This window comes from Mirounga leonina, unplaced genomic scaffold, assembly GCF_011800145.1.
Source record: "Mirounga leonina isolate KUSES-001 unplaced genomic scaffold, KU_Mleo_1.0 Mir_366, whole genome shotgun sequence".
Classification (NCBI taxonomy): domain Eukaryota; kingdom Metazoa; phylum Chordata; class Mammalia; order Carnivora; family Phocidae; genus Mirounga; species Mirounga leonina.
The window spans coordinates 10,619,042-10,644,885 of record NW_023270709.1 but is presented as its reverse complement, the minus strand read 5'-3'; the positions used below and the strand labels follow the sequence as shown (position 1 = coordinate 10,644,885).

The 25,844-nt window shown below is 36.5% G+C and overlaps 1 protein-coding gene and 1 pseudogene across 7 annotated transcripts; both read left to right on the top strand.

The window, feature by feature from the left end:
• The first annotated feature begins 294 nt into the window (after window positions 1-294).
• SLC35B3 (solute carrier family 35 member B3) lies at window positions 295-25,110 on the top strand. Of its 7 annotated transcripts, none has more exons than XM_035030831.1 (11): window positions 295-386; window positions 4,003-4,137; window positions 5,658-5,951; window positions 8,041-8,162; window positions 11,707-11,861; window positions 13,345-13,452; window positions 17,749-17,846; window positions 20,098-20,190; window positions 20,598-20,709; window positions 23,403-23,472; window positions 24,495-25,110. In XM_035030831.1, exons 3-11 carry the CDS (start codon window positions 5,751-5,753, stop codon window positions 24,643-24,645), a joined length of 1,110 nt encoding a protein of 369 aa, XP_034886722.1. In that variant the 5' UTR covers window positions 295-386; window positions 4,003-4,137; window positions 5,658-5,750; the 3' UTR covers window positions 24,646-25,110. The 7 variants fall into 7 exon arrangements, with proteins under 7 accessions (XP_034886722.1, XP_034886720.1, XP_034886721.1 ...); XM_035030829.1 differs by having other exon boundaries at window positions 296-386; window positions 2,127-4,137; XM_035030830.1 differs by lacking the exon at window positions 295-386 and adding an exon at window positions 393-750.
• Window positions 13,643-16,618, top strand: LOC118027447 (annotated as a pseudogene).
• Window positions 25,111-25,844: the final 734 nt, after the last annotated feature.

Genomic DNA, 25,844 nt, shown 5'->3' with positions numbered 1-25,844 from the left:
TACCAAGCCGCAGCAACCCTCGAGGTTGCAGAGGCCCGGAGACCAGCAACAAGCGAACATGGATCGGTGGGTGAAAACTCCCCACCCGGTCGGGGCTCGACACTCCTACGCCATTTTTAGTGGGTGCAGAAGCGCAGCCCTCGTGCGGCCAAGCTCACCTCGCGCTCTTCCGGCATTCGGGAGAGGAGAGAGCATGCGCGAGAGGTAACCGCGCCCTCGCTGCCTGATGGCCCCCGGCCGGCGAGGGGGCGGGACCGCGCAACTGCGCCCGCGCGCGGAGACACGTAGGCGGAAGTGGCGCGCGGGCGCCGGCGATGCGAGCACCTCGCGAGGAGGCGGCGACGGCTGTGGAAAGTGCAGGAGTAGGCGGAGAGGAGAAGAAGGAGGTGATGGCGACGGACCTGGGGAGGGGGAGACGCTCTGTCTGGCTGGCGCCACTCGGGCTGGGCTCACCCTTTTAGGTGACATACCGGCTCTGAAGTGGACGTGCCCCCCCGGCGCTTCGCCGTGTTTGGGACCCAGACCTCCCTCTCCCCAGAGAATCTTGACACAGTTTATTTTCGGTCGGGATGGAGGGCCCGGGTGACTTCCTTTTTTAAAGAACGGAAACCTGCCGGCACGGTTTCTAGGGAGCAGTATCTGCTCCTCCTCGCCCCCTGTCCGCCCTGCGGCTGGCTAGAACTCCCTCACGTCCCCGTCTGTGGACTCTGAGACATGAGGCCACTTCCAGGAGGGCCTTTTAGGCTTATGGTAAGGGGCCTCCGGAGAACTGTCAGTCCCCTGGGTTCCCAGGGCTGCGTCTTAGTTAAGAGCTGTTTCCGGGTTCTGCGTTAGGTAGGGTACTTAGGGTACTCTGCTGTCCGTTTAATTGGTAGTGCAAGGTGATTGTTCTTGCCAGGTTATTCAGTTTATGTGATAAACTTCCACTAGAAGTTATGCAGGTTCTCCAGTCTTTGCAGCTTAATTTTTCTCCACCTTGTTTGTCTTTTAAAGAATTACCGAAAGAAGGTGGAATGCTTTGGTGTGCTAACGGAGGGTTTTTTAGTGTTGGGTACGTGCGTTTCTTCTATGGTAGGACCTCAGATGTTGAGAATTGGTTTTCGGATTAACGCTTTCCCAAGTGAATCGGGATAGTTTGGGACGTGGAAGAGAGAGATACAGCAGCATTTGAAAATAATTTAGATAAGTGTTATTTGTACTTAATTTCTAAATATATGTCAAATCCTAAGTTTAGATTTATCCCTTGGGAAAAGTAGAGTAAGCATCAAAAATTAGCGCACTGTTTCTTGAACTTTGTGTAATCTGAAGTGTGTACAAAGAAATGAGACAGTATTTTTTTTCGTTTTATAATCATAACCCATAGGTCACTCAGTTACTGTTTAGAGTCCACTTAATTTATAGATAGTGGCAAGATTATTTTATTTGTAACATTGAGTGTGACAAAATACAGAATCAAGTTTGTTCTGGTTATTTACACTGTAATGACATAATTTCCTCATATTCTACCCTTCTCTACGGGAGACGTGTCTTCTAAGGGTAGGAAAAAACTAGATTAAGACATTAACTGAAATAATTTTGACTTAAGTAGGTCATTGTAAATCAGTGTTATCACCAGTTATTTATAATTTTTAAATATCAGTATGCTCTAGAAATGCTACCTTTTTATTCCGTTTTAACAGTTTTTTGTACCCCCAAGGAACATAACATATCTGTGTTGACTTCAGGAAGAGGCCTTAGGCAGTGATTCACACCTGTGGGTTTTTTGTTCTTAGTTTCAAGGGTTACTGTGAATTTCTAAAGCAAAGCAAAATGTTGAGCATTTAATTTTAAAACAGTTTTTATGCTTGATTTTATTTTTCCTGCACCAGAAGGACATTGGCCTAGTTTCTCTAGATGATGATTCATATCCATCATTAAGGTCTGAAATGGAAGGCGTATGGCAGACATTAAGGATCACAGTTACTGGGTATCAGAGTTTACAGTATCTTCATCAGTCACATGATCTGACCAGTGATGTTCTGATTAATAAAAGTGCTTTCTAAATGCAAGGCCTTGCAGGGCAGATTTTCTGGTGCTGGCACCTCAAGTAAGCAAAGGAAGTGAATTTATTTCCATGTTCATTTCAGATGCTTTGTGGGAAATTTCAGTGGAGATGTCAGTATTTTGGCACAGATGTCCAAGAAGTGACAGTGCTGGAGGGATTTAACTCTACTTGTCTGGCACAGATCTGCGGCTCCTAAGATTGCCAATAGGTGTGTTAAAAGCAGCAAATTGTCGGAAAGGAGCAGGATTCTATTGACTAAATGGTGCTTACTAAAGTGCAATGGAGTCCTTCATTTCATATCTTACACTTTTGCTATGTGCGAAAATATAATGCAGATGGTATTGTCTCTTCCCTTAAAGGGTATCATAAGTTTGTGAGAGAAGCAGACACAAAAACAAAAAGGCCATTATGATTTAGGTATCTGTAAAAATATTTATAAAGTGCTATGAGAGTCCAGAGAATCAACCAGCTTGTAATTTATAGGACCTTAATCAGAGGTGCAGCATAATGAGCATTCATACTGAGTAGTGTGAAAGAGGGATCAGAAAGGGAAGAAGAGATTATAAACAGGCTAATCTAGTAATCTAGGCAAGAGAAAACAGCTGCTAATGGTAGAGTCAGAAACAGATTCTTGGTGCATTTATGGATGTGGAGTCAACAGGAACCTTGGCAAAATATAGAATGTGAGGAAAAGGAAAGAGTCTAATAAATACCAGATTTTTGGCTTCATACCAGTAAGTGAGATTGGGAATATAGGAAGAGCAGGTTTGTTTGGAGGGGAACATAATGAGTTCTGCTCTGGACACTTAAAATGAGGTGCCAGTGGAACTCATGAGTAGAAATGCTTTCAAAAATGCATTTGGAAATAGAGATCTGGATTCCAGAAGAGAAGTCTGGGTTGGAAATCCAGATTCATATTTCTAGCTGCACATCAAAAGGGTGAGGAATCTGTGTCAGCAGACCATATCATACTAGCAATAGTTCTAAAGAGTTGAATGACAGCTAACATTTGTGATCTGTCTTACTATATGCTAGGCACTTTTAAATTTATTTCATTTAGTCGTAACAAGAATTCTATTACAGGCACATTTTTGTACCCCCCTTTTAAAGATGTACAACCTAAAGTTCAGAAGGGTTAAGTAATTTGCTCAAGGCTTTTCAGCTAATCAGTATCAAAGCTGGATCTTGAACTCAGATCTGTCAAAATCCAAAGCCTGGGGAAAGGCTTCTCATAATGGTAGCTATAATTTTATTGAGTCAGTACAGTATGCCAGCCATCTTGCTAAGTTACAAACACCTCCAGCAGAAGATGGGTGGGGGAGAAATTTTTGATACTAATAAAAGCAGGAGAGAGGTCTTCTAGAAGTTTTATTTATTCTCTCTGTGTAAATATATAAACATTATTTGCACATTTCCCCTAACCTCTGTTTTCTATACAATTTTTAGTTTTGCTCACAAAGTTTGCCAACACCACAGTACATTTGAAAAACTGTGTTCAGGTAGACAGTAAGTGATTGCAAGGTGGGGTTTTGAGGGCATCCAGGGGAAGGGCCCGTTTATTTGGTTCATCTGAGTGTTTGGGTGCAGAGTATACCAGATATCAAGGGTGCAGAGACAAGATTTGAGTCTTGCCTTTCCATTTCTCTTCTCTCCCAACTGAGGGAATTAGGGAGGGTATTCCAAAGGAAGGAACACTAAAGCTTATTTCAAATGCTGACCTAGAGAAAAAAGACATCGGGCTGAAAGAACATCATGAACATAAGGCAAGGGTGTTTGAAAGTCCATGGTATATTTCAGGAATGAAATAATAGTTCCTTGTGGGCAGTTCAGGGCTTGATTGAAAGAGGTGGAGGGAGGAGAAGCTTACGTGGGGCCAGATATATTTGAATGGTACTCTGTATCCATGCCTACACACATGGAAAGTAGTTACTCAGGTTTTTGTTTCTTCTACATTCAAGATCATTTAAAGCATGGTTTATAAAGAAAGTCAAATCTCAAGGGTATCCTGCAAGATGACTTAAAAAGTCTTAACTCAGAGATGACTGATTGAACAGTGTGGGAAGGAAGAACAATATATAAAGAAGAAGAAACAGGTAAAGGAAAAATACAGTAAAACTTTTTAAAATTATGCTTTTTCTATTTAGAAATTTGGCAGGTGCCCTATAAAATAAATGTTATTTGATGCCTGAGTATTGTTAGTTACAAGTTGTATTCCGAACCTTGATCCCAATTTAAATTACTGAAGATGACCTATCTCTGTAATTAGCAAAGGAGAAGTGATCATGAAGAAGTGACTCTAATTCTTGCCATTTTAAACCATCGTGACAGTTTCTTTTAAAGAGATTTCCAAATCTGTCAAAGTTATCCTTATCTATCCTCTTTCCTCAACTATTGTAAATTTTAGTTCCCATTGGATTGTGACAGACAGTGAGTTTTTTCTAGGAAGATAATTTTTTCATCATCAGGTTGTTCTTTAATTGTCATAATTCTTCATTCTCTCTTCAACCTCTACGTGGAACTCATTCTTTGGTTTATATAAATCCAAAGGGAAATTGACAGTCATCTATGGAGCCCTCATGATTTTTTTTTTCACAGACTAACAAAAAATTATGTTTTCCAACTTCTTATAGTCCCAGAAGCGTCTTTATTCCTTTTTTATAAAACAGCTATATTGAGGTATAATTGTTACACACAAAAAAAACTGCACGTTTAACATACACAATTTAATTAGTCTGGACACGTGCATATACCTGTAATACCATCACCATAACGATCAAGGTAATACACATTTGTCACCTCCAGAAGCTTCCATGTTTGCCCCTTTGTGTGTGTGTATGTGTGGTGAAGAATGTTTACCACGGTATCTACCCTCAACAGATTTTTAAGTGCACACCCCTGTGTTAACTGTAGGCACTATGTCCTATAGCAGGTCTCTAGAACTTACTCATCTTATATAACTGTAACTTAATATTCATTGAACAACAACTCCCCAAAGACTTTTTAAATTAAAATGATTTTGTCCAAAGGAAGAAAACATTTTCTTTTAACCTAACCTAAGAAATGCTCTTGCTAAGGCATATTATCCTTTCTGTTGTCTCTGATAAATCTAGCTTTTTAAAATAACAAAGTTGTTTGAGTTTACTTTTAAAACATCATTAACAAATACATTTTACAGTTGACTTAGTACTTAAAGGAGCATCAGCTCTTTTCTGCAAAGGCTAACTTTAATGTTAAGATGTCACTCATAAACTATCATGGGCTTTGCAGATTATTTCCTTAATACATATAAAACCGTAATAAAAGCATATTTACTTCTTTGATGAAATAAACACTAAGTTAAAAAAAATAAATAAATAAACACCAAGTTAGCTTTCGATTTTTGCTGTGGAAATGAGAATAGCATATATTTAGCGATGTATGGTCTTTATCAGGAGAAGATAAATTGGAGAGTAGACATTGTTTTTGGTTGCTTGGAAGCTTGTATAGAGGAATTAATATATTAATACCCAGAGAGAATGAGATTTACCTGTGTAATTTTTAAAGCGTGATGTGAAATATTTGGAGCATAGTATCTTATGATCCAAATGCTTTAATTGCTTATTTCCTTCTTTAGGACTTGCCTCAGCAAGCAAAAGAAACACTGAACAAAGGAGAGGAAACCAACAAAGATAATTATAGAAGCACTGAATGCAGCAAAACAAGAACAATGGATCTCAAGCTCAACCACTCCAGGAAATATATTTCTATCACTGTCCCTCCCAAAACACAGACAATGTCACCACACATCAAGTCAATAGATGACATCGTAGTACTTGGCATAAATCTCAGCAGATTTAACAAACTTACTCAGTTTTTCATATGTGTTGCTGGAGTTTTTGTATTTTACCTAATTTATGGATATTTACAGGTAAAAATAGTTACTTATTTACAAGATGCTAATTATAACAGTTGCGGTCAATATGGGCATTACTAATAGTTTTGTCCAAGATATTTTTCTTTATAGGATGCTACTTTATTCACATTTTTGAGTTTTTTAATATAGAAAAGGATTCTTAAAAGATAGTCTGCTACTTTTAGCAGGGATCAAAATTTCACAGTTAAATATTTCAGATGGGGGGAAGGGAGCAGAGACAAACTTAAAAAATTAAAATTATGAAAAAATTTGAAATATGTTAAAGTAATTGCACCCATGTGTTTCTAAAAGAGAGTGATTCAAGTATTCAGTGGTATTTTGGAACGTAATTCTCCAATAAAATTGAATGATAACACAAAAGCCATAATCTAGTCCATTGTTGATTCTTGGAGCTCAATAATAAAAGGTCATTTTTGCAAAGTATATGAGGATGCTTTATAGTGTTTCCAGGAGTTTCTCTTTAATCCTGTACTATCTGAATTGTTCTTTTTATGAAGCACCTGTTGTGTTCTCATTCTTTTTGGCTTCCTCTTCAAATCTAATTTTGTCAGAACCTTATTTTTCTGTGATTTTTGCCGGTGCAAAACATTTCTGACATTGCCACAAATTGTCTTCTGTTTGTATTATGTTATGGGATTGTTGTATTACCTTTGACTAGCAGCAAATTCCTGACCTCCTGGGGACATGGGCTTGATGGGTGAAGAACCAGGCTAGTGTAAACAATGTTTGAATGGGGACTACTATTCTTAATTATCAGTTCATTAGTATTTTCAGCCATTACCAACTTTCCTTTTTTATGCAGCTTTCTAATGTGAGAAAACCTTTTATAATTCAAGAAATGGAAATGGATGTGTTTTGTTGAAACAGTTAATATTTCTGGTGTTGTTTAGTATTAATCAGTTAGAATGATCTTAAAAATTATTGTACTCTTTCCCATTGTCCTATAGAGATGGAAGATAAAAGGAAGTATAAATGAAGAAAATGGTAGAATTGGCTATTCCTTAGCTTGTAAAAATGCTATGAGCAGTATTAGTGTAAAACAAAAATATGAATTAAAAATCTTAATATTTATAAAAACGAATTTCCCCACTAAGAGGATGATACAAAAACTCAAGATATCACAATGAAGAATGATGAAAAACAGTAAATTTTATCAAATACAGGTTTCAGTTTCTTGTTGAGAAACATTTTTTTTTTTCTTTTTCAAAACACCATTGTTAAATAATTTGGGAGCAGAGTTAGCCATTGCAAAAAAGGAAAATGAATTAGAAATTTACAAATTTTATTATTCTTTTTCTGTTTGATTAATCATCAGAGATTTTAATTTATAACATGCAAAGCTTTTAAGATTAATAATTACTTTTACTTTATGAAAACTGACATTGCTACTAACTCTTACATATAATAGCATATTAAAATGTACAAATCTATATCCTAAAAATGTACAAAATCTAGTTCAGAGTCTATGGTTGGGGGAGGGGAGTGATTAATCGATTAAGCCAGGTATTGGAATACCTCTTACTGACTTGTTAATGGCTTATTAACAATTAACGTAGATACTACTTCATAAGATAACATGTTTTGACAAAGTAACCATTTCCTTTACAAGGAGAAATTTTATATAATCTGTGGCACAAATATTCCAAAAAATCACATTACTGGTTTGAACTGATTAAATTCCTATAGAAAAACAAGCCTGAGATAATAGACTTCTAATGAAATATATTTGTTATACAGTAAATGAGTCCTTGACCCAACTATCTTGCCCATTGTTGGGGCAGTTCTTAATTTTGGCAGTCTTTTTTTTTTAAAAAAGAAAAGCCTAGGATAACATTGCTTCATAGTTATCCCTCCCTCCCTTTACTTTTCTCACCTGAATATCTAGAGTCCTTTGGAATGGCCTTCTGAACTTCTCTAATTTTACCTCTGAGAAGCCTTGTGATTTGGGTGTTTATTTTGCTTTTTATTTTTTGTTGCTGGGGGTGAGGCTTGGGTTCTTTTTAAAAGATTGTGTTTATAGGAATTTATTGTGAGGAAATTGGTCTGCCCCAGAACTTAACAGTATTCATGTATCTTTTGACAGGAATTAATATTTTCAATGGAGGGTTTTAAGTCCTATGGCTGGTACCTTACTTTAGTACAGTTTGCATTTTACTCCATATTTGGCCTAATAGAACTTCAGCTTATTCAGGACAAAAGGAGAAGGTATGTGGTTTGTTTTTATTTTTTTGACAGTTAAGTTCATTAGTAGTAGTTAAATTTGTTCTTTGGGAATATGGAGTATATCATACATGAAATATATACATTTGCAATTACTAAAACATATCTAATACCCAAGATTTTTTATCAGTATAACCAACTTACAAAAAAATATTAAATTTAGTTCAATTGTACACTGAAGAAAGTGGTCTCTCTTTTAGTGTAATGTTATCAGAAAAATGTAGTTTGGGCTCAAATTACAGTAAATGTATCTTGAAACAGGAGAAAGTATTCAGATGTACATACGTGTTTTTATAAATTGAACTGAAATGGGTACGATTACTGAAAGATTTACAGTGCTAAGAAAGAGCAAAGTGGTGAATAGTCAATGCCACTTTTACAGTGGTTTTTAAAATGCATAGTTAATGTTTTGTGGGATACATTCTATTCAACATTGTCTTCTTTATAATGTGCAGTAGCTGAGACTGCATGTTTAAACCTCAAATTTCGTAGCATGCCTTTTCATCAGAATCAGAGGAGTTTGTTTGACATAACATTTTGCATTGACCATCTAGATTTGAGAAATATTGCGAAATATTTTTAATGGTACACAGAACAATATGCAGCAAAAACCTGATTATAAACAGGAGAAGGTTAGGAAATTGTAGCTTCTTGGTAAATGTAAGTGTGGTTATCCTGTCATATCAGACTCTAAGATGTGAATATTTCATGTATACACTGGGCAGTTTAAATGCAGCAAGGAACTAAATACTGATAGCCTGTCTTCAATGATAGAAATGTTTAGTCTTTCAGTAAAAATAAATATTCACAGCTACCATTTTTCTTACAAAAAATGTTTTTGATATTTGTCTGAAGGTAACTATAAAATTTTAAGTATTTAAGTCTATCATACCAGTATTCCTTCATAGTTCTAATTTTGCTTCTCAACCTCTCTTTATTGCCAGTAAATTATTATAGCAGTGATAGTAAAAAAAAATGTTTGAATCTGAGGTTAGTGTCTGTATTATTTTCATATAGGTGTAGTACTCAGCCATAGAGGTGATAAAATAGAAAGTAAATATATCTGTCAAGACTAATGTGTAAGAAAGCATAATGATTCATTACCAGTTGCAAACTGCTGGATGTCTATTTCCAAAGTAAAAGAATTTAATGCTATCTTTATAAAATGGAAAGTGACACAAAGATACACCTCCTTTAAAAAAGATACACCTCCGGCGTGCCTTGGTGCCTGAGTCAGTTAAGCGTCCGACTCTTGATCTCGGCTCAGGTCTTGATCTCAGGGTCCTGAGTTCAAGCCCCGCACTGGGTTGCACACTGGGCATGGAGCCTATTTAGAAAAAAAAGATACACCTCTCTCTCATCTACCCAAATGAAATAGGGAGTGAGCCTCCAGCCATGTTTATCCCAACTCTTAACCCAAATGACTATAACACTTTTAAAGATAAAATAATTTGTGTTTGATTTAAACATAAATGAAGGCATATAGAAGAATTTACAGACGTATAATAAATATAATTATGAATTAAAACCTTTTCGCTTCCAAGGCACATTAAAAACATTTTTAGAAGAAGCCTTTAAAGGTATGTTACAATGAAAATATGCTCAATCACATATTTCTGAATTTATTTAAGTGGTGCTGCTCTTCAGACCTTTAGGTAGCCAAACTCTTTGCTTAGTTGTTTTTTTTTTTTTCTTTTTCTTCTTTCTTCCTATATTTATATGAATACTGCATACTTGAAAGAGTAGAGGAGTCAGAAAACATGTATTTGAGTCTTGGCATGGCCTCTAATTAGCTCTCTTAAGACCTCAAGGGAGTTGCTTAAATTCTCTGACATTTGAGGATCAAATGTGGTAATGTGCGGGGAGGCTATTGTAAGCTGTAACACCCTAAATACACTACTTGTTATTTTTCATCAAAGTTATCTTGTAATTTTATTATTACTTTGCATGAGGTTTTAATAAAGGAGATCTGTCAAATTGGTTTCGAAGGGGCCAATGAAAGTCACAGTCCACCCCCCACCCCCACCCCCACCGCCTAAAGACGTGAGAAATTGGGATATTAAATAAAACAGCCACAGCGGCACCCAGGAGGAAGATGATGAATCTAACCTCCTGGTCTCACCAGTGGGCAAACACACCTCGAGGAGGGCTGGAGTTTTCGTGAGTCTGTACGGCAAGTAGCTCTCAGAGTTGTGACCCTCTGAATACAGGCCTCCTGAGTTTTAGGCTGCTTTTCTACCTATGTTATGTTACTTCTGTAATCACCATCCTTGTGATTTTTTCTGACTCGAGGCAGAAAAAAAATTATTTTCGGGCCACTATTTGCAATTTATGTCTGAGGAAATTTGACCACTGTGACTTCTGTCGTTACTTGGAGGAGTAGTGCTGTCCTTCCCTGATGATACCGCACTGAGGATTAAACCCCACAGACAGCATACCAATCAGTGTCTGTGTACACCGATGCATACGGGCGTGCCGAGTTACTTCCACATGGACTTTAAATGCTGACAACTGTATTAGTAGTTAAGTAGGAAAGGCCTCGAAATTGAAATATAAGTGGAAAAGATAGATTTTAATTGACTTTTCCAGTAAATTATTTTGCCTTATATCTAGCCAAATAAAAAATGCGGAGGAATTTTGTTGTCTTGATTTAAATGGAACATAAGCCCCAAAATGGAAGCTACTTCTAAGTATGCAGCATAATCTGATTATGTGAATAGTACTTCATGTGTTAGTCACACCAGTGTACAAGATTATTTTAGACCATTAAATATCTAGTCAAAGTGAGCATATGCTCGCAATAATAGCACAAAATTCTGAAGATGCCAAATTAAAAACCCCTTTAGGAAATTCAGACAGAACCCAAAGCAGTGATTTGGGATCCCGAGGAGAGAATCAGATTGTTCATCTTGAAGTTGATTATTGTAACATCTTATGGAATACAGAGTTAGAGTGGACATTGTGGTAATAAAAATCATGTTTAGAGTTTTTAAGCCACCACTCCAGAATATCTGGAGATATTCTGCTCAGGTTATTTTAGCAGAAGGGCTGAATATATTTTTCCTAATGCTAGATGGGAACATTAGGAAACAGAACAACAATTTAGAAGTTGAAAATTAGTTAGGGGCTGTTTACCGTTGTGGAGGTCAATAGTGTTTAAAACTCAACTCTTTTTTTCTAAATTTAGTCAAGATAGTTTATATATATGGAACGGCTGTTAAAAAAACCTCTTACCAACATTTTTTTTTTTTTTAAATACCATCAGGGCGAATCTGTGTAACTCTGGTACACCATTTTTTTCACACAGTTCGAGTTCTCACTTGTGATTGATTAAATAAGGGTAAATTGTTGTTTTTACCAACATTGTTTTATACAAGTAAAGTGTGATAACTTTTAAAAATACTGCTATTTCACCAATATTGCTAGAAATATTCAACAGAAATTAGACATTTACACATTGTAAACACATTATCTTACAGTAGTATGAATTGGGTCCCGAAATGAAGATTTTAAAAATTGTCTTTTACAGAATACCAGGAAAAACCTACATGATAATAGCTTTTCTAACTGTGGGTACTATGGGGTTATCAAATACTTCCTTGGGCTACCTGAATTATCCTACCCAAGTCATCTTCAAGTGCTGCAAATTGATTCCTGTTATGCTAGGAGGAGTTTTTATTCAAGGTATAGTAATGATATATTTTCATACTGTTTGAAACTAATAGGATATGTTATGGCATCTAGCATTAGGAAAAACATTAAACTCCAATTATTATTTTCAATGAACATTCTCGATACTGGAACAATTCTGAGTGACATCTTATAAAATAAGGTATTATAGGGGCGCCTGGGTGGCTCAGTCGTTAGGCATCTGCCTTCGGCTTGGGTCTTGGTCCTGGGGTCCTGGGATCGAGCCCCGCATGGGCTCCCTGCTCCGCGGGAAGCCTGCTTCTCCCTCTCCCACTCCTCCGGCTTGTGTTCCCTCTCTCTCTGTCAAAAAATAAATAAATCTTAAAAAAAAAATAAGGTATTATAAAAACACTGATACTTCTGTGATATCTCCTAGTATTCAAAATCAGTAATTCAGACTCAAGAAAAATAAAAATAGTATTTTGTTTTATTTTTTTTTTTCTTTTAATCTGGAATCTACCACATTTCCAGAAATACTGCATTCAAGTATTGAAGGCATAACTCAGAAATACCTGGAAACTCCCTTTTTTCAGTTCTTTCACTCTTCTCCTCAGGGCACCCCCCTCTACCTCCATTATACAAATGAACAATTCTCTCAACGAAGTAAGCTTAACCTGAGCAGAACTGCTTTTTTACCAACTCTGCGGGCTTATTGGCTTCCTAGAGCCCCAACTAAGTTACAAGCTATGTGGAAATAGGAGTAAAGAGGAAACTAATAGCAAGTAGAACAAGTTTTTGTTGTTCATGTCACTGTCATGAGAAGTACTTGTTTTGATAATCAAGGGCCCCTGTATCACTAAAGTTCTTAAACAGCCTAACTTCATTTTTTTTACATTGGATGCCTTCCCACAGAGGCCCTCTGTAATGAACGTGTCTGTTGGCTATATCACATATAATATCAGGGTGGCTGTTCTTGCAGGAAAAAGCATTGACACCAATCCTTATTAAAAACCACATGCATGTATAATATTTCCTTAGTGATCCTTATGAAAAAGTTATACTACATAATTTTTAAATAAAATTTAAATAATGTGGATATACCATAACAGGTTAATTCTCACCAACCTAGAACTTATCTGATTATGGTCATTGTAAACTTAAACAGTTATATAACCTGAATAATTGCTCTGGTTACTTTTAAATGTATAAGCTATAAGAAAATTCATACCTTCTATTATATATGAAGTAAAGGAGGCACTCATGTCCACAAACTTTAAATGTTCATATTTACTCACTACCATAACATATAAAGTAGGATCTCATATCTGACTTATGAAGACATGTTGGTGCTCATTGATCATTTAATTCTCATAAGCCCTTCTGTGACTGTCTCAGGCGTTGATCTAAACATTCTTCATATATTTTTGACTTTGGATACAAAAAGCAGATCCTGCTCTACTTGGTTAGACACATAGATCTAAAACTGTGCCAAGTGGGCATTTGCATAATGAGGTTGGCTTACATTTATTTTACACAGGGAAGCGTTATAACATTGCAGATGTGTCAGCTGCAGTGTGTATGAGCCTTGGTCTGATATGGTTCACCCTAGCTGACAGCACGATTGCACCAAATTTCAACCTGACAGGTAAGGAAATTATTTGTACTCCTGGATTTTGCAGGCATTTTGGTTTAAGAGTTGAGAACTTTTACAATTTCATAAGGATTTCAAATGATGGTGTGACATCTGTGATTTTCATATCTAACATAAAGCTTTCAGACTTTCCATGTAAGATACAGTAAAAATATTACAGTCCTAGAAGTGTAACAGCTATTTTTAGTGCTCTTGTATTTTGACCTAACAAGAGGCTGTTTGGCCAGTCAGAATCTTCTGTGATTGAGTACATGATAGAGCAATTTCTTATGGGCTGAGTTGGAAGTTTACACATGAGTTATAGAAGAATCACGTTAGTAACTGTTTTTATTATTTTTTTTTAAATTGAAATTTTACATTTACTTGTCATTGTTTTAGCTAAAGAGGGAAAGGTATGCTGTATGTTAATATTGAACTGTGTGCTCTAAGTATGGTTAGAACCTTAAAGTGCTTGAACTTTCCACCATGAAGTCACCTCATAGTGTGCCAGGTGGAATTTTATAAATAAAATTTAGATTTTTCACAGGCAGAATAGGTATTATAGTATATTTAGAACTAAATAGCATAAAGGTGTTAGAATATTGTTTTTATTCTAAAGACCTTGAAGAAAAATTATTATATATACAGTATTACCATTCTTATACTACTGAGTTTTATTCATAAGCTTATTATCATCCCATCTTCTAGCCTGACAGAAACAGTATTTAAAATACCTAGGTATTGGGAGGGGCCTCTTTGTGGCGAGAGGAGGAGTAGGTACGGATGAAGATGGTGGCACCCAAGGCCGCAAACTGCATCATGGAGGTCTCCTGTAACAGGCAGGAAGCAGTGAGAAGCCCAATGCTGAGGACATGACTTCCAGAGATTACTACTTTGATTCCTGTGCTCACTTCGGCATTCAGGAAGAGATATTGAAAGATGAGGTGCACACCCTCATGTACCAAAACTCTGTTTCACAACTGGCACCTCTTTAAGGACAAAGTGGTGCTGGGTGTAGGCTCAGGCACAGGGATCCTCTACGTTTGCTCCCAAGGCTGGAGCCCGCAAGGTCTTTGGGATTGAGTGTTCCAGTATCTCTGATTATGTGGTGAAGATTGTCAGAGCCAACAAGTTAGACCACATGGTGACTGTCATCAAGGGGAAGGTGGAGGAAATAGTGCTTCGGTGGAGAAGGTGGACGTCATTATCAGTGAGTGAACGGGCCATTGCCTCTTTTATGGATCAGTGCTCAACGTGGTGCCCTATGCCCCAGACAAGTGGCTGGCACCTGATGGCCTAATCTTTCCAGACTGAGTCACGCTACACATGACAGCCATTGAAGACCGGCAATACAAAGACAAGAGCCACTGGTGGGAGAATGTATATGGCTTTGACATGTCTTGCATCAAAGGTGTGGCCATCAAGGAGCCCCTGGTAGATGTGGTGGACCCCACGCAGCTGGTCACCAAGGCCTGCCTCATAAAGGACGTACACATCTACACTGTCAAGATAGATGACCTGACTTTCAACTCTCCCTTCTGCCTGCAAGTGAAGTGGAATGCCCTGTGGCTTACATCAACATCACGTTCCCTCGCCGCTGCAAGATGGGCTTCACCAGCCCCGAGTCCCCATATGTATGCTGCAAGCAGGCAGTGTTCTACATGGAAGACTACCTGACAGTGAAGACTGGTGAGATCATCTTTGGCACCATTGGCATGCGGCCCAGTGCCAAGAATAATCATGACCTGGACTTCACCATTGACCTGGACTCCACGGGCCAGCTGTGTGAGCTTTCCACTGACTACTGATGGCACCCGATTTCTCCCACCCCAGCCGGACCAGCCCTGCACGGGCCCAGGGGCTGTAGCATTCTTAGGCAGTTTGGGGACTCTCCCTTCCTCCCTTTCCTCTCTCAGAGGGGGTTTTGAGGGTCTGGGCTATGGAGGTCGCACCGTGACTGTTTTTCATAACTTATGCTTTTGTATGGTTGCATTTATACCAGTAAATCCTCAGCGGGGGAAAATAAATAAAAAGGTGTTCAGAGGAAGTGTGAAAAAATGGGAAAAAATTTTAATTATTCATGAGAAGGAAAGTGTTGTATAAAGAAGAAAATCATTTACATCAGCTTTGTTCTTTCTAAGAATCAAAATTTTTCTTACTGGCAATGAGTCAACCTTCTTTACTAGCTTTGTTAACCAGGCTAAGTTAATGGATTTGAATGTAAACAGTACAGCCTCTTGGAGCAAGCCTTTTAACAACCAAAAGATTCTGGTGGAACCTATTGCATCTCTTTCAATTTTGATTGTTCAGAGTACAAGTGATCATTACTTCAATGAGTTTTACTCTGAGAAAGCTTATAGTTATAGATGTGTCCGACATGGCTTAGATTTTTCAGGAACACTTCCTGTCAGCAGCACTAAAAGGAAAACTATATATGAAAACTGAGATAATTGACTCTTTTACTTATGAAAAAGCAGTTGTAGAGAAGGCACAGGATTTGCAGTCAAAGAGACGGCTTCCAGTTCTGTTCAGATCACTTAAAATTATAACCATGGATAAATTGTCAGACCCCTTTATGCTTCCCTTTTAAAACAGAGAGAATGATGATAGCTTGCCTCACACAAGGGCAGTGGGAGGGTTGACTGAGGTGATGGAATAATGGATATGAAAGCGCATGCGCGTGCTGGGGCGGGGGGACGATAATGATGGAATGAGGTGGTGTCAGTAGTCCTGCAACTTCTCGTGGTGATGTAGTGTCAGCCCATTCTGACTCCCATGGAAATATTTGGTAAGAGAATTAGAACCTAATAATACTTCATCATTAAGAATAACTGATGAACAGTTATCACAGTCCCTGATCTGTGACAATTTATGATCTAAAGGAGATTAGATTCACTATTAAGATAGTTACTTAAGGTAGACATAAAGAAAACTTTGAACGTATAAAGCGAATATATCAGAATTTACTTATTCAAATAAATGTCTGCCTTTAAATATTGCCCTCAGGGTGCAGTTCAGGTATTTTCATGCCGTTGCCATTGTTCAGAACATTTTTGGAATGTCTTCGAATAGCCTGTTAGGAGCTAGGATATTGTATTCAGGGTCTTCAACAGCAGCTTATCTTTTTGTTTTAAGGACAGATTTGGCATTTGAAATAAGTAAAAGAGCATTCAAAATCAAGTTTGGTGGATAAAAATGTATGATTAGGTAATACCACAAAGTTAGATGATCAGAAGGCAAATTGAAGAATAAGCATGAAAACTTGAAAGTTCTCAAGTGCACACACATGTACATATATTTTTCTGCTCCCTGCGATTGCTTATACATTGTTAAAAATGCAAAAGGGAAACTTCCTTAAATCCCAGCAGACTCACAGACGTAACCAAGGCTGCCTTCTGTTCTTTCTGTAAAGCACCATGACTAGTGACCAGTGTCCCAAACACTGGCAGTGAACAGCCTGCTTCTCAGGTAGACGTGCTCATTTGCCTGAGTGTTGATTTCCAGGTTTGTTTATGCCAACTGTACCTGTTACTATAACCATGTAATAATATTACTTAAATTGTTCAAAAATAATTTGAAGAGAGACAGAATTGTTTCTGTTAAGTTAATTGAAACAATTTGGTTGACTAGTCAATAAAATCACCATTGAATTAAGTATGAAGGAAACAACTGTAAAAAGGGCAGGATATCATACAAGTGTGAAAGGATTCTGCACCCCAACTATTTGAGAAGTTCCTGCGTTTCCCACGTGCTTTTTAACAAAACAACTGGGAAAGCATTAACAATGTGTGTTACAAGTATGCTTTATACAGAAGAGAAAGTGCAGAATTTTAGTCGGGACACATACTCAGAGAAAATACCGTGGCAATTGCATGCATGTTTATGTGTTCTAAATGAAATGTTTTAATAATGTAGGTAACATCTTTTATGATTTCCCTCCTCGTCTGTTTTTTTCAATTAACCGACTAACCGCCAGTCCTGACAGAGCTCCTAAGAATTTCTTCTATATTTGCTTAATACAGTGTTCCTTTCTAACATTTCATCTAATTTAAAAGCAGAACTATTAGTTGATCTAATAGGGAAACACAATAAGCTTGAATGTAGTTTACTAGTGTCGGTTACTTGTGATTTTAACGTCATCACATATGTGCCCATTACAGCTGGTAGTCGATAAAAATCATCAATTTTTATTGAAACAATGTGATTTAAGATCTGCTTTTGTTTTTTAACCCAATAAAATCTCTGATAAATCTTGATTATTGTTCACCTATTTAAATAAGAAGGTTGTGTTTCTCTTATGCTTTCTTGAAGGTGTGATCCTTATTTCCCTGGCACTGTGTGCAGATGCTGTCATAGGAAATGTTCAAGAGAAAGCTATGAAACTGCATAATGCTTCTAATTCGGAAATGGTAAGGACTCCAGTGCTTCTTCACAGCAAACAGGCTCAAAAGTGGTGAGGTGCTAACTTTATGAAATAGTTACGATATTAAAGACTCGCATGGCATTTTTAAACTAGTTTGTCATCATCATTTTCGTAAAAGTAATACATTCAAACATTATGGGAACTAAAAAAGATACCACTACCCCTCTTAAGAGCTTATTGTATAATATTTGATAAATTTTTTCCTTATTAAAAAAATAATTTTTTTTCCTTATTTATGGGTTGTTTTTTTTTTACATATTAAAAAGATCCTGTGTTACATCCCTTTTCTTCCCTTTTGTATTTGGTATTATTTTCCATTTAGAAGTTTGTAATTTTGATGTGGTTTATCTTTTCCTTCATGGGTTCTGGCTACCTATTATGATTGAAAAGGGCTTTCCCAACTTTTAAGAATTTTACCCATACTGCCTACTCGTTTTATGATTGCCTTTTTAATTAAATCTTTTTTTTTTTTAAGAGCAAGATGGAGGGTGGCAAAGGGAGAGAGGGAGAATTTTAAGCAGGCTCCACTCCCAGCACAGAGCCCGACATGGGGCTCAATCTCACAGCCCTGAGATCATGACCTGAGCCAAAATCAAGAGGCAGACATTTAATCGACTGAGCCACCTAGACAACCCTAATTAAATCTTTGATCCAACCAAAACTTTAAAAAATTTTCTTATCTATCCACTTGTCCCAGTATCATTTGTTGAAAAATCCACTTTTCCAGCTTAAGTGCCTTCTTTATCATATAATATTCTAATGTAGGATTCAGAATTGTGTTCTTTTGAATTTACTTCTGCACCAAAACCATATGATGACAAGCAGCTTTATCATACATTTACCATATGTTAGAACTAGCCAGCAATATTCCTTTTGTTTTTCAGAATATTACTACCATTAGTTATTCTTGGATGTTCATATCTCCAAATAAACTAGAAAATTCCATTGTTAATTGTGATTGGTATGGAATTGAATTATAAGTTAATTTAGAGAGAATGGCATCTATATACTTGAGTCTTTCAGTCCAAGTCCATGATTTTCCATGGCTTTTCAAGTGGCTTTTTTTAAATGTCCCTTAGATTTTTTTAAGTTTTTTTCATATAAATCCAACATATTTCTTATTGAAGTTATTGTTAGGGGTTTCATCTTTTTGCTGTTGTTACTGCAAATAATGTCCTTTCTTTCCTTATATCTTCTGCCTGGTTGGTATTTGTATATAGGAAAGTTATCATGTGTATGTTTACATTAATTTCATAGCTAACCCCTCGCTAGACAGAGAGAGCATACCACATTAAGGGTATATAGGAATGGTCTTTCCTATTACTTTGTCAGCAGAGTGGGCATCTTTAAGGAGTCTTTAATCTTGGTCAGAAGTTTTCTTGATCATCATCACCACTCTTCCTAGATAAGGTAAAGATCAGATAATTAGGGAACTATAAGTTGCTAGAAAGTTACTATAATACAGTGGTTAAGAGCTTAGACAGACTCTGGGCTAAGATCGCCTCTTTTATATCCTAGCTTTACGAGTTCTCTTACTGGGGCAAAATGACTTACTATCTCTAAGTTTTAGTTTCTTTATCTGCAGATAGAGGAGTGATCATTAAGAGTGTCTAACTCATAGGCTGGTTGTGAGAAGTGGAATAATTTATGTAGAGCATTATTAGCACATGATTAGCATTATTAGTACCCGACACATCACAGGTGCACAAGTGTGATGATGCCCCTGCTGATTGTGCTTATGAGGAATATGAGGAACTGGGATAGAAAGATTGGTAGGAAAACTGGGAAATCAAGCAATAGATATGCCAATAGATATGTCCCTGCTTATTTTCATTATCTGTTAATATCTTTACAAACTTAACATTTGATGTTCTGATGTTTAATAAGTGGCTTTAAAGGGTTTTTTTGTTTTGTTTATGTGTGTTTTTGGAACCCCAAAATTCAAATGTGGTTTGAATCAGTAATCAAGCCAGGCAAAAAAATGAATATTATGTAACTGTATACATGGAAGGATCAGTCCTGCTATGTTATGATGTACGTAAAATAAGCCATAAACTTATAAAGAGGATCAATCATCATCTCCAGAAAGCTAGGCCATATTGAAACAATGATGTCACTTAAAAATGGTGGTTCTTCAGATTTAATTGAGTAGATTAATTGAGCCATATATTGAAAATCCTTCATTTTCTGCTTTTGGTTTGATAGCATTTTTTCCACTTTATTTTTATCTACCATAGGTTTTATATTCGTATTCAATCGGTTTTGTGTACATTTTATTGGGATTGACATGCACTAGTGGATTAGGCCCTGCAGTAACATTTTGTTCAAAGGTAAACACTAATCACATTTTTAAAAATAAACATCTTCCATTAAATAGTTCCCTCTGTATTTCTTGTTCAAAAAGATTGTTTTTTATGTAATTTGATAACTCCTTTAGTATAATATATGCAGATCAGAAATTATTTCAGAAATGAAATGATTTATGTTTAAATTTATTGTATCCTTGCTCTACCCTATAAGTTAATTTTTAAGCGATTCATAATGTAAAAGTTGAGGATTTTTAATTTCATCATTGTTTTTCCATTAAATCAGAACTAAATAAGAATCTTTGCTTGACTGCGTTGTTGAATGGCTTATTATTGCTCAGGAAGTTGATTAAAATCTGTAGTTTTATTTCATTTGTAATACCTCAGGGTTTGTTTTGCATTTTCCTAACAGGCTTTTTTATATGTTGCAGAATCCAATTCAGACTTACGGTTATGCTTTCCTTTTTTCCCTCACTGGGTATTTTGGAATCTCCTTTGTTCTGGCTCTGATTAAAATTTTCGGTGCACTTCTTGCGGTAACAGGTAGGAATGATATACCTGCTTAGATTATGAAGTAAGCATTTAAATTTTCTCTGATGCTGCTTTTCAAAAGATACAGGCAGCATCTACTCTGCAATAAAAAGAAAATTGTTATAGTTCATCAATTTATTTTTTGGCTTATGGTATTTCTTTAAAATTCTAAAGAAAATGATGTTTGCTCATAATTTTTTATTTGAAGGGTTAATCTTAAAATCAGATATATACATTTATCTAAATAGTAACTTTTAAATACATTAAAAGGACTTTTTATTAGAAAGTATGATGTGCTGAATACCTTTAGAGAAAAATCCTGCTTTTAATATGCACTTAATTTATAACCAAAAACTCCCATTTTGATGCACTTAAAGTATGGCATGTATATTTTAAACAAAGCTTTTTGGACCTTTCATTTGTACACTTTCTAGGGCATTAACCAGATTATCCTTTCTTTTCCCTAATAATTATCATGTACCTGCTTTATGCAGGAACTTTGCTTGGCACTTTAGAGGAATGGAAGTTGTATTGGTTTTGCTTTGAGGGAGTCAGGAAAACAGATGAGGGGCAACAGGTGAGGCCCAGTGAGGAGGACAGATGACTCCATGTGCTAACCTTGTATCATTTGCCCAGTGAATGGTCCAGATGACAAATGCTCTCAGCCTCTCCCATATGGAGAGAGCCCTGAGTGAAGCCCAGGATTGGAAACAGTGTGGCATTGTCATGAAGGGCACTGGATTGAGATGTCGGAGAAGGAGAGCCCAGTCGCAGCTCTGATGTGTAATGACACATCACCTGGAGAGTAACTCTCCCCTCTTCCCTGGGCTTCATTTCTCTCTTGTGAAGAGACTGGGTTGGACTTGACCATTTCTATCAGAGATACATAGGATTTACATCATAATGCAAACACGCATTAGTCATTTACCTGATTTTAATATTTCATAGTTTTAGGGGAATACTTACTCTAATACTACAGAGTCAATTAAGCAACGGAATAAATACCTCTCTCTTTGTAAAAGTTTATTTGCTTTGTAACGTTTCTCTTTATTTGCTCACATAGGACTCCCCTTTTTACTTATTTATAACTTCCCTTTTTAAAGTTTACATTGCTAATGGTAACAGAGGGCATGTAATTGTAGATCAGGCCATAGCCATAATCTGTCGAGTCATCTCACGCTACCAAGAAAGATTGCAAATTCATAATATTTAGCTCAGGTTCCAGTTTTGCTCATAAGATAATAACTGTTTAAAAAGGTTTGATATTAATCAATATGTATTGATTAAACCCTGTGGTTGGTATAAAAAATGTGAGATGCTGTCCTTGTCTTAAAGGTGCAGACAGGTTTATTTCTGTCTCGTGTAAAAGAAATGCAGCAGTAATAATAATAGCCAGCATGCATATCCGTTATTATGTACTAGGAGCCATTTTACATACATTATTCATTTTGGTCTTGCAATAATCCCATAAAAGAGTAGGCACTGTTATTGTTCCATTTTACGAAGGGTAAACTGAGGCACAGGGACGTGAAGTGACTTGCCCCATGGTCAACCACCTAGTAAGTTGCAGAATCAGGATTCCAAGTGAGGCAGTCTGGATCCCGACCTGTGCTCTTAACCCACATGTTACACTGCCTCCTGAGCTGGAGTGGTGGCATCACACTCATTAGGAAACCAGGCTCCTTCGGTCTTTTCTGCCATCTTCTTCCTCATTCCAGGCCGTGGGATGGGAGAAGATGAAGGACACATCTTTCTCTTTATGGAATCTTCCTAGAAAGTAAACTTCCTAGAAACAGCACTTCTGCTCACTTTTCTTTGGCCCAAACCTCATCACATGACAACACCTAACCGTAGGAAAGGCTGGAAGGTATGCCCATAATAGGGGTCCGTTTACTAACACAGAAGAAAGTAGGGGTTAAAATAGGGGTCCGTTTACTAATACAGAAGGAAAAATAGATTTGGGGAATCAGGCTCTGACACATTTCCAAAACAGATTCTTCATTTGGAGTTCATTTATTTATACGTTGGATAGTAAGTGCCAGGAGCTGTCGAGTCCGGGGATATAGGATGAATAAGACAAACTAAGTAAAGCTCACCATTTAGAGGAGGATAGCAACTGATAATGCAAAGTTGGACGGAAGGCTATGATGGAGACATATGCCAAGGTTCTACCTCTACGTGGGTGGGACGGAGGAGGGTTTCAAACCCGACAGCAGACTTCAAGGTCGTACTTGAAAGACAGGTAAAAGTTAATACAGACATGTAAAGAAGTCTGTAAAGATTATTCATGGTCTTACTCAGAGATGACCACGATAGGATATTAGTGTGTGCTTTAGCTTACTTCTTTTAAAGACTAACCCCTGCTCTACCTAATCCTACCTTCTTTGGGAAAGCCTATTTTTCCTGCCAGACTGTTTCTAAGGATGACCTGCCTCCCTAGTGTCATAGCCTTTATCAAGTACTTATTACAGTTGTACTTTAACATTTAATTATAATATGATTTATATCTGTACCCCTCCTAGACTGTAAATGCCATAGCAGCGGCAACAATGACTTTCTGTTTGGTTTTTGCTTTCCATCGTTTTCTTGGCATGTCACGTAGATCTTGGCACATAGTAGGCTCTGTAAATATTTGTTGAAAATGATTTCCAAAATATTACCAAGATAGTAGGCACATTATAAACCAACCTTTTTTCTCCGTACAGTGACAACAGGAAGAAAAGCCATGACCATTGTACTTTCATTTATGTTCTTTGCTAAACCATTCACGTTTCAGTAAGTACTTTTTAATTCAACAGGTTTCTCTACTTGTAGATGCCTGGTTTCACATTTCCTCCTAAGCAGCCTTAATTTATTTATAAAAAATCAGTTTCATCTGGAGCCCTAGTTTATTGATATGTCTTCTGCTATTTATTTTGAAGAAATCATATTGTACACTTAAATTGCCTAACCAGAGTCCCAATGCAATTATGATCCCATTTCCAAGATAAATGAACATGAGTGATGTCTTGAGATTAAAGGATTCCACCTTGCCTTGAAACATACACACATACATATGAAACCATATATATGGTTTTTAAAGTTATTTGTCCCCCTCTCCCACAAAGGATTTGAGGTAGAGAATTATTCTGTAAGTTTATTTAGTATATGGCTTCTTGTAAAGCAGTTAAGTGTTTTCTCGACCATCTAGTATGCATTTGAAATCAGTATCATTTAAATTTATGCTGCTTAGTGATTGAGAAGATTCATACTTAGAAATTATGAATGTGTAAGCTTAAAGATAACCACAAGATAAATTTCAGTCATTGTATTGTTTTCTATAAGTTAGTTTCTCTTTCCCCATATGCTAGGTATATATTACAGCAATCTATGCCAGTTCCCCAGCTTTCTCAGGATGTGCCCCTTTTTATCTCATTATGTGCTACCCAACTGGGATAAACAGTTGGACTGCCAAACTGAATTCCCAAGATGGCCATTGGCAGAATGTACTCAGTGCTTTAAGTACATTCTTAGACTGTTGATTAGGACGTGGACTTGAATTTGCTGTTATCTTCAAAGTTCAAATGAACTACGTTTAGTATTTTATAAAGTCTCTCTGAATATACTTAATATAAATGAGATGGAATTCTATCTAATCTGATCTAAAAATACTGTTTTTTATTTTAATGCTATTGTAGGCCTCCAATAGCAAAATTTTATTTTATTGCAGAATTATTGTGAACTTATCACCAAGTCCTGTGGTTAACAATAAATTGTTACCTTGATATTAATATTTTTTTCCTTCTTTCTCTTCTTAGGTACGTGTGGTCTGGTTTGTTAGTTGTCCTTGGTATATTTCTCAATGTTTACAGCAAAAATATGGATAAAATAAGGCTACCATCACTATATGATCTGATAAACAAAACAGTGGAAATGAGAAAGTCAAGGACGTTGGCACAAACTGTATAGGCAGTGATTCCTCCTGCTTAACGTAGAATTCTAAGGGAACGATCATCAAATAATTAATTTTCCAAAGGGATTATTATAAAAACCAAAGGAGCTGAAAGGCATGCTATCCATTTGTGGATGGATGGGTCACCTATGAAGTCAGCCTCTTCCGCAGATCACTTGTTTAACTTCTGAAGCAATTAAGAGAGCCACATCGGCCACACCTTAGAACACACTGTCAGTGAAGGACTAATTCTTAGCAGTCTGTTGAGAATTTCACTGGAAAATGGACCGTGTTGCAAAACTAACTGGATATCATGATGACTTTTCAAAGAAATTGATATAATAATATCAATTAATCGATTGTTTGGTCTTCATTTTGGTGGTGTTATTTAAATGATTCTCTGTTATAAGAGTGAACATAGGATTTAAAGTCTAGAAAGAATAACTTCATTATAAATAAAAATTATTCTGTGATTTTTTTAATAAATGCGTTGTTAGAATTTTGTTACGAAGAGGGAAGTGAAGGTTGCAGGAAGGCTTTAGATAAACTTCAAACCTTAGGCTTTTCTCTGATCATTTAAAAGTATTCTTTAGAGAAAACATGCCTTAAGTTTTCTGTGGACTATAGACAGTATAACAGAAGGAGTCACCACCCTGCATCCTCTTAAGTATGTATCACAAGAAAAACTTGGTACTATCCATCAAAGAAGTGCTACAAGATTTAATGATGTGGATTTTTTAAATAAAGAGAAAATAATTCATGTCTTAAATTATAATAAAATAATAAAATTGTCATAGTTTTTCTCATAAAACAAATTTGACAGCTTGAAGACTAAATAGGGTAAATATAAGAAACACAAGTGGATTTATACCTATGTTGTTTGCACAGTTTTGATTCGAAACTCATAAAACTTTTAGCCCTTACGTTTTTAGCAGTGAGTTTTGGAATTGCATCCAGTGTATTAAAAAAATTCTATCTTCATTTTCAGTGTAAGTAATTCTAGTTAAAACAGCTTAGTTTCTGCGTTGTTGGTGATACCACTTATATTTTGTGAGTTATTTAATATACTTGGAATATTTAATCTCATTCTTAAAATTCCATTGTATTCTGATGGTGACCTTAACTAGTAGGTGCATATGTGGGTACAACAGAGCCTATAATAATTTAAGGGTCTAGCGTAAGGAATTCTGACTGATTTTCATTTGTCATGTATTAA